Source organism: Hippocampus guttulatus, chromosome 6, assembly GCF_054856545.1.
Source record: "Hippocampus guttulatus isolate MCC_2025c chromosome 6, RoL_Hgut_1.0, whole genome shotgun sequence".
Classification (NCBI taxonomy): domain Eukaryota; kingdom Metazoa; phylum Chordata; class Actinopteri; order Syngnathiformes; family Syngnathidae; genus Hippocampus; species Hippocampus guttulatus.
The window spans coordinates 20966793-20982947 of NC_141266.1; the positions used below are offsets into that span (position 1 = coordinate 20966793).

At 48.3% G+C, this 16155-nt stretch overlaps 2 protein-coding genes across 2 annotated transcripts; both read right to left on the minus strand.

Annotated features, from left to right (window-relative positions):
* Window positions 1-101: 101 nt before the first annotated feature.
* LOC147204117 (gamma-aminobutyric acid type B receptor subunit 2-like) lies at window positions 102-7603 on the minus strand. Its single transcript, XM_086113574.1, has 16 exons — window positions 7228-7603; window positions 6704-6841; window positions 6451-6615; window positions 5728-5829; window positions 5308-5382; window positions 5044-5229; window positions 4691-4930; window positions 4531-4591; window positions 4305-4385; window positions 3947-4221; window positions 3105-3305; window positions 2923-3033; window positions 2604-2834; window positions 2419-2511; window positions 2212-2345; window positions 102-2004 (listed from the first exon to the last, which is right to left on the minus strand). Exons 1-16 carry the CDS (start codon window positions 7486-7488, stop codon window positions 1878-1880), a joined length of 2481 nt encoding a protein of 826 aa, XP_085969700.1. The 5' UTR covers window positions 7489-7603; the 3' UTR covers window positions 102-1877.
* A 646-nt stretch (window positions 7604-8249) lies between these two features.
* On the minus strand, window positions 8250-14441 carry pbx2 (pre-B-cell leukemia homeobox 2). Its single transcript, XM_086113575.1, has 8 exons — window positions 14081-14441; window positions 12497-12570; window positions 11233-11477; window positions 10803-10993; window positions 10562-10697; window positions 10186-10327; window positions 9552-9631; window positions 8250-8961 (listed from the first exon to the last, which is right to left on the minus strand). Exons 1-8 carry the CDS (start codon window positions 14341-14343, stop codon window positions 8878-8880), a joined length of 1215 nt encoding a protein of 404 aa, XP_085969701.1. The 5' UTR covers window positions 14344-14441; the 3' UTR covers window positions 8250-8877.
* Window positions 14442-16155: the final 1714 nt, after the last annotated feature.

Sequence of the window (16155 nt, forward strand, 5' to 3'; positions counted from 1 at the left end):
TTAGAATCATTAAACTGGAAGAAAAAAAATCATTCATATTTCATAAAATTAAAAAAATATTTAAAAAGAAAGAGCAGCAACTGTGAACCCTCACACGTAAAGACATTTCAGATTTTATTAGGCAGTAAAACATTAATCATGGAATCATTGAATAATTGATGAAATCGTATAAAATATGAAACAACCAGAAGTAAGACATTTTTGGACCTGGAAAAAAAAAGTGGATGCGTAACTTCCCAGTCAGCAAAGGCATCTGGCCCGGATTCGGCATGAAGCTGGCACAGCTGGCCTTGAGTCGGCACTGGCATAATGCATGTGGGCCGAACACGGCCCAGGAGTGGCAAAGGAGGCACTGGCTTGACTCTGGTAAACCAGATGAGGGCCAGTTGTGGAGTGAAGTATTTGGGCCAGAAATCAATTTTTTCGGGCTAAAAACGGCTTACTATACATGGTCGTTTTTTTCGGGCTAAAAACGCCTTACTATACTGTGGTTTTTTTGGGGGGCTAAAAACGCCTTACTATACTATGTCGTTTTTTTCGGGCTAAAAACGCCTTACCTATACTATGTCGTTTCTTTTTGGGCTGAAAACGCCATACTATACTATGTTGTTTTTTTCGAGCTAAAAACGCCTTACTATTATACATGGTCGTTTTTTTGGGCTAAAAACGCCTTACTATACATGGTCGTTTTTTCGGGCTAAAAAACGCCTTACAATACATGGTCGTTTTTTTCGGCCAAAAATGCCTTACGATACATAGTCGTTTTTTTCGGGCTAAAAACGCCTTCATATACATGGTCGTTTTTTTCGGCTAAAAACGCCTTACTATACATGGTCGTTTTTTTCGGCTAAAAATGCCTTACTAAACATGGCCGTTTTTTTGGGCTAAAAGCGCCTTACTATACATGGTGGGGGGTTTTTCGGCTAAAAACATTTCTATACATGGTCGTTTTTTTGGGTTAAAACGCCTTACTATCCATGGTCGTTTTTTTTTGGCTAAAAACGCCTTACTATACATGGTCGTTTTTTTCGGGTTAAAACGCCTTACTATTTACATGGTCGTTTTTTTCCGCTAAAAACGGCTTACTACACCTGGTCATGATTTTTGGCTAAAAACGCCTTACTATGGGCGTTTTTTTTGGCCAAAAACACCTTACTTTATACTATACATGGTCGGGGGGGGGGGGGTTTCGGCTAGAAACGCCTTACTACACATGGTCGTTTTTTTCGTCTAAAAACGCCTTACTATTCATGGTCGTTTTTTTCGGCTCCAAACACCTTCCTATGTGAGGCCCTAACATCTTGGGCCTCAGACCAGGAAATTGATGTCACAATCAAAAGATCTGCTACATCTGGCTCCTGACCGGGATGGTGGGAGGAAGGAGAGCATGAGAAGAAAAGAGGACATGGAGAGTGCAACAATTTGACCGACAGAAAAATACCGTTCAAGAGTAAGCTGTATTCCAATTTGGACTTTGTGTTCACTGTTAAATAAAGAAAAGTGCATTTTTCCAGTGTGTGTGGAGTTTTATGTGAGGTTCACAAATTTTGACAATAAACATATTTTTATAGCAGTCGTTTTTGAGACTTTTTTTAATGTGGGTCAAATATGGCTCTTGAAAGATGTGGCTTAGTTGAGGTTGAATTCAGGCTGATATCAGGAACCTGTTCTGGCCCAGCGTCGGGTCGGAGTAGGGCCAGATATGGTTTTACAATGCGGCTCAGATCTGGGCCGCATGCGGTCCACATCATGGATGCCAGACGTGGGCCACTGCAGGACCGTCATTCATTGAGGTATGTGGGCCGAGTGTACGTGCCGTGTCTGCCCCAGAGCTGGGCCAGACCAATTTTGCTGACTGGGTTTTGTCCGGTCGGCCGCTAAGTGTTGGTGAGCGTGGCGTCCCAGCTGGCGAATTTGGCGGAGTCACTCGCACTGACGCCGCCGATGGCGGGAAGGTAGGAAAGATGGAGGATCGGGAGCTGGAGCGACATGCGCCGACGCATGCTGACCGCAAAAAACCCCAAAACAAAACCAATTTTAAAAAAAACAAACACACAACAAGGAACAGGAAGTGATGGCAAACAGGAAGTACAATTAACAAGAAGCGACGGCTTGCAACAAGTCCAATTAACAGCTGATGTTGAGCAGGAAGTCCCGTTTGAGGTGACGTGACGATGGGGTGAAAGAGGAAGCGTGCGTGTGTGCGCTTACAGCTCAGGCGAGTTGATGTCGCTGTCGGTGACATCATGTGATGTCGTAACGCTACTTCCTGTCTGTCGCTGGACGAGCTGCGCTTGCCACGTGTCACAAAGCTGTATGCTTAGTGTGTGGATTTGTGCATCCAACTGCCCAACACACACACACACACATTTTCCAGTTAGTCCACCACAACACAGGCCTCCATCATTGTTGCCTCACCTCAATACTTTGAAGTTGCAGCTGCCAATTAAGTTTCTCCCGGGCCCCGCCTCCCACGTCCGCCCCGCCGTCGTTGACGTTCGTGTCGATGAGCTGCGAGCACATCGATCGATCGAACGATTCATCGACAGTGCCATGGGGAAAAATAAACATGACAATGGACCCCAAAAGTTTATAACGCTCACCTGGCCTCGTAACGTGATGGCGAGCACGATGATGTCGCAGGCGAGTAGCACAACGTTGAGCGCACAGAAGTCCAGGGAAGGATTGTGGGAAAGCAGAGGCAGCGCCGTGGACGCCCACGTGCTTGTCCACAACACGCATGCCATGCCCACGCGTGCCCACCACCACACACACGGACTGCCGCAAGCTCCATGACGGTCGGGGAGCAGCAAGGACAGTAAACACCCACACACCTGCAACACACAGACAACTCACGAACTGCAGGGTGGGTGAGTGGGTGTCTTTTGCACCTGTGGACAGGATGTGAGTATATGGTTGCACCATGAGAGGCACTTTGTATGCGTAGATGGCGGCGGTCCAGGCGTCCATGTCGTTGCCGCCGCAGCGTTGGGACGTAATCCACGTGATGACATCCGGATGGATGGAGTCGCTCTGAAAACGGGGTTGAGCGACACTTTGAGGCGCTTGAACGCACACCGCGCCGAGTGAACGCCCGGACTTACCTGCGGTCCGTGTCGCATCTCCACCCGCCCGAGAGGCGCCAACGTCTGCCAAGCCAACAAAAGGAGCGCATCCACCGGGGTCAAGACCAAGGCCAGGCGGTAGGCGGACGGAACCTTGCCTTCTGACAAATGGCGCCACGTTTGGGCCAAGAGCGACGTTGATGCCAGACTGTGAGACGCCACCAGCAAACACGCGCGCAGCTGCAAACAAAAAGAAAAAAAAACAACGAACTGCAGTTGTCAAATCGAGGTCCAGAAAGTCAAAACCTTGACACGGTTTGGATTTAGCCCAGGGGTGTCAAACTCAATTCACATTGTGGGCCACATACGGACTCAGTAGATGTCAAGTGGGCCGGACCATTAACATTATACCATACTCTTTCCTTTGTTTTGGTATAAAGAAGCATTGGCGCATTGATACTGTCTGATGTGTTGGGTCTGTCTCAGAGACAGACTGAGACTGCTGTTTTCTTCTCTGATCAAAACAATGTTGTCTTTTACTCTGATGAAAACAGTGTGACCTCTAGTGGATAATCCATGAAGTACATCTTATGAAAAATATTCATTCCGTGTTTTTAATGTATTTTTTCACTTTTAAATGATCCTGCGGGCCTGATCGAACCTCCTTGGGGGCCGGCTCCGACCCGCGGGCCGTATGTTTGACACCCTTGATTTAGCCACTCAACGAGAAACAAAAGACACACACACACACGACTACAAAATCAAAGAGGTCAAGCACATCAACGATGACCCGTCAAAGGTCAAACATTCAAAATTCGTCAAAGACGTCAAACATGCTAAAGGATGAAAACCATAACCGAGATGTGAAACGTGTCAATCACCGAGCAGAGCGCGTGCGTCGTTTTGGGGCCCAGAAAGTCATCATCGGGGCCTCCGGCTATGACGGATGTAGCGGAGAGGAAGACGGCCGTCAGCATCAGCAACAGCACTTCTCGGGCCTGCACGGCGAAGCGCCGCCAGCCGGCCACCACGCAGAAGACGCTCAGCGAGACGGCGGCCGTTGCCGTGGCCGCGGCGGACAGGCCGCCGTAGATGAGGATGCTGACGCGGCGCCGCTCCACGCGCACTTCCATGCCGTCTTTGGGCGCCGAAGAAGCTGCACAATCCGGCAAACACTTGGTGTCAAGACGCGCGTACTCGTGTCGCAACCGGACTGGCGCGATCGACGCAGTCCGTCACCTTTGAACTTCAGCAGACGCTCGGAGACTCGCAGCTCGCGTGTCTTCATGTCCAACTGGCCCACCAACACTCCAGCGGAGCCTGACAGTCGACACACGTGGGCAACAATCGCAAAAATCACGTCAACACGCGGTCAGCAATCATGGTAACACGCATGTTGTGGGTGCACGTCAACATGTGAACATGCGTGTTCACCGATCATGATCCTGTCAACACGCATACGCACCTTGAGTCTGGATGACGTCAACGGAGGAGCTTCGGCGGCCGTGTTGGAAGGAAACGGTCCCCTGAGAAAGAGATGGTGATGTCATCACAGTCACGCGGCTTGACGTGTCATTGCGGTCACACGAGACGCCAGTTGACTCCGCTCTCCGCCATCTCCTCACCGTGATGCCTTCAAAGTGGGTGCGCGCGAGGGCGTCCCTCAGGGCGCGGGCCGCTTCATCCTCGGTGACCTCGGCGTTTCTGCTGAACTTGCGGCGACGCTTGAGCGCCTCCGTCAGGCCACTCAAAGCTTTGGCCGCCACCCACACGGCATCGTAGGCCAAGGCGTGGCGGGGGCCGGGCCGAACGCCCGGGTGGCGCCGAATCTCCTGCAGGTAGGCCCGCTCGAAATCTTCGCGAGTCTGCCCACATAGGATGGCGGCCTTTTTTAGATTTGTTGAACTTTGCAACAGAGAGGAACATCGGCCCATTAAATCGTGCGCAATCAAAACAAATGTGCGGACTGACAACCAACCCGTCCAGACACCCCCGGCGTGTCAGAGCGGCCCGCGAGCATGACGGGCAGCCAGATGGCACCGTCCGCCGCCGCCGTGATCTCATCGGACGTGCAGCCGGGAGCCTGAAACCTGAGCCTCCATCTTGGGTCTCCGCCCGCCACAATCCACTGATGGTGCGCACCAAACATCTTCAGCCTGGATGCCTGAACACGCCGTCAACACGCCACTGACAACGCCGTTGCGATCATGTCGTCAACACGTTCAAAGAATGTTCAACTTACGCAGCAGAAGACCGGAGAGAGGGAACCTCCTTCGGGTTGGGTGACAGTGACGATGACGACGCGCACGTCACGCTCCTGTAGAATCACTTGTAACTCGGTGATGTCACATCACGCGACTTTGTAACGAAACATATCGGAAACATGTGGTACGCCCTTTTGTGGCGTATGGGAAGATTATCATGAGTCATGTTATGTCATTTTGCTTATCGCTGGCGTCAGTGTTGTTTCATTTGACAAATGTTGATGTCATGTGAGTGGTTGAACAAACATCCTGTTTGGCGGTATCCCCCGAAAGGGGCCGATTTTGGTGGCGCAAGGATAACGGCCCGGCGCGACGCCAGCGTTCTGCTTTTTCATTTCACTCGATGCAGCACCAGATCTGCTAATTTGGGCAAGTTAAGGTTGGCAAGCAAAGCGCACCTTCATGTCCACGAGGCCCGTGCAGTTGTGGTCCGGGAGGGTCGTCACGGAAACCAGACGGACGTCGGCCATCGTCATCCGACTCTTCAAGTCCTCAGTCATCTAAACGAGGGAGGGAGTGCGACACCGGGTCACTTTGGGCCTTTGTGCATTTTGTTTTCTATTCTTATTCGAACCTTTGGCTTTTGTTGAACTATTTCCGATGTATTTTAAGTGTCGCACTACCTGTATGTATTATTATTGCATTCAGTGGCTGCCTTAAAAAACTCAAAACATTGAAAAATGTCAGTTTAAAGACACTGTAAAGTGAATTCTAAATTTTTCTAAATATATTTGACATATTTGACGATACTTGCTGAAAATGTGCAAAAACTATGGAGCACTTCATTGCAGACAACATTAGCCTCCCAAAATCCATATCGCCCAGGCACTCATTTGATCTATTTTCGGACTTTTTTTTTGTACCCTGCTCCGTGTTGTGTTGACCAGTGTGATTTATTTTCCCCACTGGCTCGCTTTGTTGTGTGTTGGGGGGTGAAAGTATCAACGACGTAGCAAAATACAAGAATTTACGCATCCAATGATCGGAAAAAAAACAAGGCCAAGCTCGAAATCAGTCCTGTTGGGGCCGAGCGAGTGGGGAAGGGAGGAGGGAGCCTCTGGTCTGACCTCGTCGTTTGCTCAACATCCCACCAGACGGGGGCGCCAAAGGGCATCACTTACCTCCGAGGATGACTCTCCGGCCACTAGGCCGGCGCGCGTCCAGCCGAAGCGTCGCAGCAGCTCGACGGCCGCCCGATTGACAGCTCGACCCGACGGCGCCAAGGTGAACACGTTCCCGTGCCGTTTCCCGCCGGACAGCCGGGACGCCTCATTACCGTAAGACACCTGGACAGGAAGTGACACGTTGAGACCTGACGATAACTTTGCAGCACCTCCTCAAGTGCCCGAACTGGAAAACAAACCCCAAAAGGACCTGAACCATCCGGAGAGCTGGCAGAGCGCCAGCTAGCCGAGTTGCCACTGCAGGACACGCCCCTCCGAGCAGGAGCAGGTACTTTGGCCCCGCCCAGATCGCGTCAAAAAGAGATTTGAGGGACGATGACAGGTCACACTGAATCAAACATAAAAAGACTCTGGCTGTCATGGTCAACAATAATGTTAGTGCATGTTCAATGGTCACATGATCAAGTGTGGCGAATGGTCACCTGAACACGCACGGACAACATTCGTGGCAATACGTGAACATACACGTCCGTGATCACATTAACATACAACGTTCAACCTCAACACAGATTGAATGTTAATGCTCACGTCAACATTTTCATGAACATAAGTGAACATGCATGGTCAACAATCATGCTAACACATGAACCTGTGTCGTCATCAGTGATGTCAACACATGATTGTGCATGGGCAAGCACCACGCGAACATAGTACCACGCCAAGGGTCATGTGGATCGCTGTGGCCACACAATGACGCGGATGTCGCCCCCTCACCTGTGCGTGTATCACTTCCATTTGCATGCGGTAATCCCCGAGGGGGGCCGGTTGTCTCTCGAGGTCCTCGAGAGCCATGCGGACGGCCAGCGTCAGGCCGGCGCTGGCATTGGCTCCGCCCCCGCCCGAAGGCCCCGGAAGCATCCACAGGACAGGAAGCGGGTGGCCTGTGACCGCCGGCGTCGGCACAGAGTCTGTCGAAGCGCCACACAGGACCAACAGGAAGCCGAGGACTTTGAGTCGCCGCCAAAGGAACGGCATCCCGGGCAAGTGAGCGCGTCCTGCCTGCCGGCCCGACGACTTGAGCAGCGGATCAAAGGATCAGGATGCGGATCAGCATCGTCACCATGGCGACGGCTCACACCACCACCTGGACCTCTTCAATGGACATTTTGAAAAATATTTGCTATTGCTGTATTAACTGTAAAACAGTCTGATTCTGTACTTTATTAACCGTGTTAGCTACCTTAGCATGTTGACATGGAGCCAGTTAATTGCATTCACACATCAGCATTTGCATGCTGGGCGGGAACCAGCTAGCTACATACCATTTCTAAATTTGCATGTTGACATGGAACCGCTTAGCACCTGTTAGCTAGATTAGATTGTTGACATTAGCACGTCAACCGTAGCAAGTTGATGTAAATACTATTAGCTAGATCACATGACTAGATTAGTATGTCGAGATGGATGCAGGCTAGCGGCATTAGCTGGTCACCCTACCAATTAGCATTGGCATGTAGACATGAAAACAATTAGTAACGTTAGCATGTTAGCATCTCTGCGGTGAGGATTAGCATGATTCTGAGGAATTAGTTAGCTACATTAGCATGTGTATCTTTGAGAAGGCACCGGTTAGCTGCACTAGCACATCAAGATAAGACCGATTAACCTGTCAACATTAGCATGTTGTCACAAAACCAACTAGGCCGACAGCAGAGTTTTTGTATGACTCTGGAGGTGTGTTTTGCTCCAAATTCTAAGCTCTGCTGTTGTCAGACAGTGGAGAATGTGGCCCGCGCTTGTGAATACACATATTTATTGTAAAAGAGGTAGAGAGAATACAGGTGTTTCACTGTACAAAAAAAAAGAGGACAACAGTTATCATTCACACACAAGCCTGTTATAAAAACAACAAAAGCAGAAACCCCAAAACTAAATTTCATACATACTGTTAAAAAAAAACCCAATAAAATCTGAAAAAAAAAAGATAAACAACATACAAAGTCTTTGGATTTTCTCTATTGCCCTCATTCGCTCTCTTCAAGTCGCAAGTCAACCAACAGCAACATTGTCAGTACTCTAGTCTATGTTGAACTTTTCGTGTGCTTCAAACCAGTAGAATGCAATCGGTACATACACACGCACACACTTAAAATGTTAGTGGAAAAATGACAACCCCTGATGGCAATATTAATAAGAAATCACACCCTGCATGCACACGACACAAACTTCCACCTCCACTCAAAAAACAGGAAAAAAAAAAAAAAAAGCACAAAAGCCAAGAAGGGAAAATGAAAAGAAGCGCGACTGAGTGGGGCAGTGAGTGTGATGTCATTCGTTCTGTCTTTGTCACTCCTCAATCTTTTTGTCTGGCAAAGGTGGCAGAGGAGGGGCGGGGGTGCTATTGTGTGTTGGGGCTGGGGTAGATCAGTCCGAGTTGTCTGACTGGTCGCTGTGGGGTGGGGAGGTCCCTGGTGGGGGCGAGCTTCGAGCCTGCCAGCTCCCGTTGGCCTGACGACGACACAAACAAGGAGGAAATCTGAGCAAAGATTGTGTTGCCTATTTTTTTACACATGCGCATCATTTTTGGTTCAATTATTTTTTTACCCAAAATGCAAAGAAAACATTTTGAAATATATGATTTTGGAAAAAATACAATAGCAAAAGGTTTGGTGCTGCCCGTCTGTTTGTGCAAATGGAAGATGTTTTTATATTGTCTCTTCATATATTTTGTTTAATTTATTTAAATATAATTTACTTCTTCCTTTCATAACTTTGCTGCTGTGAATCGGGAATTTCTCCATCGCGAGACTAATAAAGGTTTTCTTATCTTATATATTGCTAACTTGTATTTTAAAGTATTTTTTGTTGAATTTATATTGGTTGCATTTTATGTATCGATTCAACTATTTTTTTGTGTGCATTTAATTTACCTGAAGATATTCCGATCTACATTTTTTTTTTTTTTAGATCATAATCAATTTGACGTTATGGATGAAATAAACGTGAACTGCAGAAACAGGTCAAACGGTGCGGGAAACGGTAAGAGGCGCGCGTGTGGAAATGAAAATGCTTGTGGTGGTGGCGGCGGCACCGCGTACCTGCACCCCCATTTGGTAGGCGGCCTCCCCGTTGACAGGCGGGACCCCGAGGAACAGGTCGGCGGAGAAGGACCCCGACCCTGAAAGCGCACACACCAACTCATCTCACCATGCACAGTGCACCCTTCGCTACTTGCACATTCACATATTGGCAGCTACTCTTGTTTGGGACCACGTCCTCAGTTCTCCATGGCCGGTAGTTTATTTCCATCTGTCTTATACTGCCCCCAGGTGGCCAAGGCAGACACAACAGAATGAGCGGCATTCACCGCGTCGTTCTTTTGAATTCGATTTCATCATGTTTTTCCGCGTAGAACTGCACTTAATAATGCGCCAGACAAAGTGTCACTTTGCATCGCTGCCCTTGTATTCCGAGGTCCGCTGCTGATGGTCCGAATCTATCAAGGCTAGCCGAAGGTAGCAACACGTCGCTGTATCCAGTTCGCGTGTCGGTCGCTGTTGTTTATTTTTGTGTGTTGTCACAAAAATTCCCGTTCCTGACGAAAATTCCCGTTCCTGACGGCTTTGTCTCACTGATAAAACTCTCCTTTGGCGGCTGTGACTTTGAAATGTGGACCGCCCCAAACTCACTTCGCACCCCCGATAATCCATTCGACGAGCACAAAGGAAGCACCTGTTGAGTTGGGCGTGTGTGGCGAGTCGTCGCCCTGTCTCGCTCCCAAAGCGTTTTTCATGGCGTACAGGTTGGCCTCCTCTTGGAACTTGCCAATGTTTTTCTTGTAGCGGATTCTCTTGTTGCCGAACCAGTTGGAGACCTGCCGGAAAAGAACAAAGCGCAGCGAACCAAGTTACCGAGAATACAAGGATGGAATATATGTGAAATTAGGCCCAACTCAAGTCCCACTTGCCACACCAGACAACATTTCCACCAATGGCAAGCCAGAAAACTGCTTGCTTGTGGCTCAAATTGACCACATTTCATGTTGAAAAGAGAGAGAGAGAGAGAGATAGTTTGGAACCTTGGATCGTCACCTCAGCCTCGCCTGTACCTGAGAGACGGTGATCCCGCACTGTTTGGCGAGTTCTTCTTTGGCTTCTTCGCTCGGGTACGGGTTGGAGAGGTGCGAGTAGAAGTACTCGTTGAGCACCTCGGTAGCCTGCTTGCTGAAGTTTCGCCTCTTACGCCTGACGGGACATAAAAAATGGCCGTTGAGCAGCCCAGGACAGACCGATGGCCGACGTTTGTAAAGGTGTTGTAAGTTACGGCCAGCGTTGCGGCGCAGCGCTCACCTGGCATCCAGGAAGCGCGACCTGAGGATCATGACGGCCTCGCAGGTGCTCTGCTTGAGCTGCGTCTGGATGGAGCTGAACTTGCGGTGGATGATGCCGACCATGCGCTCGATCTCGCGCGGCGTGACGGGGCGCGTGCGCGACTGCTCCCGCAGCAGGTTCATCACGTGGGTGGTGAACTCCGTGCACGCCTGCGCCGGAGCACAAATGTTCACATGTGACGGCCACGAGTGACCGGTCGAAAGATGGACTTGGAACAGGCAATTCTACTGCAATTCCCTGACGCCCAAGTCACTCACCCAGCCGAACCTTAACACGCGTAGAACGGACAAAATGGCATCAAGCATGAAGATATTACCAGCATCTCACATTCGGGCCACAACTTCCATATTGCTACGAAACGTACTATTTAGAGATGATGGCGGCGCACCTGCTCGTATTTCTCCAGCTCGGTGTGGTAGATGCCGCGTATCTGGCCCAGCTTGCTTTTGTAGTCCGAGTGCTCCAGGGAGCTGTCTGGCGACATGCCGCCCGAGCTGGTGGCCGCCGAAACGGCCGCGGCCGCCCCGCCGCCCTTCTCGGGACCGGCCACGCCCTCGGCCAGCAGCATGTTGTCCAGACGCACCAGCTGGGGGTCCTGAGGCTCCTCCTCTTGGTTGTTCCTCATGGACAGGCCTGTGGACAGACCGGCGGCGCACGACTCCTCACTTCCACTTCTGTCGAGTCCCGTTTATCGTGGAGGATTGTTCAGAGAAGACATTACGGGTGTTTTGAAATGGGCTGAAATGAATTGCATCGTACTCCCGAATCACTCATGAGGGATTTTTATATTTCAGTCATTACCCAAATGAAAATCGTGTTAGGAAACCATCCTCGTTGACAGGATTGGAGCTAGCGGCTGGCGTTGCGAGCGGCGAATGCTGGAGCCGTCACTAAACACTGGCAGCAGGCGCCGTACAATATAGAGTCAGCGTCATTAAGTTGCCTTTTAGTGACTGAACTTTATTTCAGGACGTGTTTTTTTTTTTTTTTTTTTTTTTTTTAAAGTCTGTTTGTGAAGCACTATTAATGACCCAAACGGAGTCTGGAAGATGAGTCAAGCCAGGCGCTACGTCTCGACACACAGCCGGGCAGAACTTCGAAATAAAACTGTCCTAGTCAATGCTGTCCATATATTATTTGCTCGGGTAAGGTTTTATTTTTACGTTTCTTTTCTTGTCATCACTTTGGCAGCGTCTTCCTGTCACAAATAGCATGAACTATTGTTGCTGTTGTTAGCTTGAGTTCTTCCTGACAGCGTACGGGTAAATAAAGCAGAAAAAATGTCCCGGGAATTTTTTTCTTGAACTGAGCTACGTGAATGACTCCAAAAACCGTTTCAACCCCACTTGATGACTACTTTTCAAGATGCATTGTGCGAAACAAAGAGGGCATGAAATGAAGGGGTAACCTATACTCACTAAACATTCCAACAGCACTCGAGAGCCGATGTGAAGTGACTCCCAACCTCGCCTGAAAGAACGAGTATGAGTCGTTTCGTGTGTGCATTATGCTAAACGTCTGTTTGGTCAGCTGTTGTCTCTCTTGAAAGCCAATGTTTGAAAAGGGGGTGCAGCTTTCTGGCTGCTGATGAGAGAAGCCCACAAACATACACAAGCATGACAAAGGTAAGAGAAGTGTGTGCGTGCGTATACCTGTCTTTTCTTTAATTTCACACAGCACACTGAACAGAGCGGGCTTCATTCTGTGACAGTTGAGCGCATGTTTCCTGTGAGCACAACAGCAAAGACACGAGGCAGTTAGCATCGTATTCAAAGACAGGAGATTAATTCAAGGTGACGGTACAGAGGTGGATAAACACTAACTGATGAAACGTAGCCAAAGAAGCGCCCTGACTGACAAACAAGGAATTGACCGTTAATAAAACGATTAAAAAATATCCAGAATGTCGAGTACGGTTCTTGAGAACTCGCCAAGTACAGTCTTCCTAAGAAAGTACGCGGGAAGAAGAAGGCAAGTCTCTTTGTATGTCAGAATGGCTATGTATGTCGCATATTTTTCTGACCAAGTATCCAACCAATGCATCCTTAGTTGAAGCTAATACACAAGACCAACTGAGTTCTTGCCTTCTTCAGAGTTTCAATTGGAATAGGACTTGGGCCGCGACAGATGACGTTTGACAACTTTGCCAATCAGAATCAGAATCATCTTTATTGGCAAAGTATGTAGAACACACAAGGAATTTGTCTCCTGTCTAACACGCTGCATGAGTATCACCAATTTTTCAAAGCTGCCAACTCCGGTTATTTCTGGAAACACTCGGGGAACATCGGCGTATATGCAGAGGTGTCTGCTCATCGCTGTTTTTGTGAAATTTTGTGTAGAAATGATTGGATCATGGTGGAAAAATCCTTACGTGAGAACCAATCGGACGTTACTTTTCAAATCAAGTAACTGTTACTTTTTCAAGGTAACTGAGGAAACACTGGGAATATTAAAATAAGCAAGATTCCATTCTCAAGGGAGCTAAAAAGTGCTAACAACATAGGCACTGGAAGTCAGTACTAAGCAGGCTAATTTGCTTAGCAAGCTTACAGATAGGTGAGTGCTCACATAAATCAATAAGTTGGTAAGGAATGAGCAGCTCGCTAAAAGGACCCCACAACTCGGCATTTTGGTACTCAAGCTACGAGCGGAGCCCCTCGCAGAATGTTCACAGAAATGTAAAACAAGTTGTTGGAAAAAAACCAAAACAAACCAACAAAACATGCTTCTCTTGTTAGCAGCGGGCTAAGTGCTAATAACACAGACGCTGACAGCCACAAGATCTCGCTTGTCAACACAAGCGGCTCGAACGGGCAATTTACGAGAGCCTGGAAGCGTTGTAGGAATTATTTCTATTATCTCGCGCATTAAAAATGCTGAGTCAAAAAATGGGGTTTAATACAGCTTGGCTGCGGCCGTTCGCGTCTTAGCGTTCGTTCGTTAGCTTAGCCGAGCAAGCTAACAATGGCTACCTTCCAGGTTAGCTCTAGTACAGGCGACCCCCCCCCCAACAAAACAAAACCAAAAAAAAAAAGAAGCAAAAATGGAATTATTATTCAATTCGTCCATATATATTCACGTTTTAATGTTGGTGCAGTTGGAAGCGAACAGTTAGCACGCGGCTAAAGGCTACAAACAATCAATGCAAGTTGGAACAAACTTTAGTTTGTCAATTGAGAACGTCAAAAATAAAGTTGGTCAAATTCCAACGAAATCGCAAAACGTTGACTGACTTTGCCTGCGCCTCGTCCAGACTTTGGTCGGTGATAGTCATAATCTGGTGCAGGATGTCGCCGATGTCCCGGCGGACTTCGTGTCCGTTCTCGGCGCCGTTCTCCAGGCCCGCCGGCGGCTCGTCGGCGGGGCGGTGGTGCGGCGGCGGCGGAGGCGGCGCAGGGGCTCGGTGAGCCATCCCGGGGTGGCCGCTCATGGGGAGGCCCCGGCCGTTGGAGGCCCCGTTGGCCGTCAAAGGCTGCTGCGGCTGCTGCTGCAACATCTCGTCGAGCGACGCGCAGTGGCGGCGACCTCGACTGCTGCTGCTGGCCGACTGAGCGCACCAGCGCCACCGCTCCGTCGCACCCGCACTCCACCAGGCGGCCACCAGCCGGCAGGCATCGCGGCCACGCGCCCCCTAGCGGCGGGCACCAGCAGCTACGCGACTCTATACGCCAGTGGCAGCCGTTGCTTCATTTCTCCAAAATCATTTGACTTCTTTTCCTTGACGCTCCAACAGGCCTCAATAAAACGCAGTCTCTATGTCATCCTTTCACCTCGAAATAGGATGACTTTGCACCAAAATGAAAATACTTTACAATTCCATTCTGCACAATCTGATTGTCTGATATCAATAATTTTAGATTTACCATTAATGGGAATGTTGACATGGTGAAACTGTACATCCCATAAATGTATGTATGCTTATTTTAATGGGACAGTGATTACAGTTTTCAAGAGAGAGTTTGAAAAGCAACCCGAGCATTGTCTGTGTGACCACCACAGTTGTGACATGAAACATTCACCTGTTGGTCTTTGAAGGGTCACGGGGGAATCGCCAAATAGTCCAAAAGGATAAAGATGATCAAGACGGACTAAATTCATATATAGGTCAGAGGATGCCATGACACAGATCTGCTTGTGCAAAAACAGGTAATGCAAGTGAGCGAATAAAATGAGTTTCCTCTTCTCTGAAACTTTTCTAAAGAATTTATCATGCATTAATTCATGTCAGACAGGCAACAAATACATGATGAAAAGATCTGGAGTTCATCATTGGATATAGACAAATGAGGAAAGCACGCGACATATGGATTGAACAGTGTGTAAGGGTAGAATTCAAGACAGCACGTTATCTTTTAATTGTTTGTTTTTTCAGCCAGAAGAACACAAATATGACAATAATAGTGGCTTGGATTAAAAAACAAGAACATTCTTAATATAATACACATTCCCAACAGGATTACAAAAATAGAATATAAAATATTTCATACAAACTATTAACATAATATACTCTTTGTGTTTTGAATGCAAAACAAAGAAAATAAATGGATAAAGTGCACCCAATAATAGTGAACCCAATAATCATTCCACTGGAAAAAAAAACAAAACATGTGTTACAACAACATGAAATCGATGTAAATCCAAATAATCCTAAAGAGTGACATGAGTGTCGATTCCATCGGATTGTCTCCCCCTCTTTGTCTTTAATGACTCCATTTAAAAAAAAACATTTGTATTCTTTGGCGTTCAGCTCGACATGACACTGGGCATTGTTTCACTGTGTACGGTAACCGTTTTTATGTCTTGAATGGATTGTTTCAACTCTCTTTCGGTCTGACTTGATTTGCAAGCATCTGTGGGTTTTTTTAGTTTTTTTTTTAAATAAAGTTGACTTGAGTTGAGATAATGGGCCATGATGTAGCCCGAGCAAGAAGGAAGGAACGTGTTGCCATTTTATGTACTTCAAGTCATGAAAACACAGCACAGCTGAACTTCTCCTTTTTTTTTTTTTTTTTTGACAGCTGCAAATCAACAGGAAGTGAGGCCAAACCACAGCGCTGTCAGAAGAAGCTCTGCTGCTTGTTTCAACACGACTGGAGGAGCTCACCTCCTCTGAAAACGCAACGCCTTCGTGACCTCATCGAGGCCCAGCAGGAGGAGGAAAACCGGGCCAGGAGGCGAAGGAGGAGGAGCCGTTTCTCGCTTCTGCTTTTGTTTGACTGCTTCTCCGCCATCCACCTCAAACAGGGGGTGGGCACGCGGATGGCCGCGGGAGTGGGCTGTGTGCAGCTCAAAGAGGAAGACACACGAG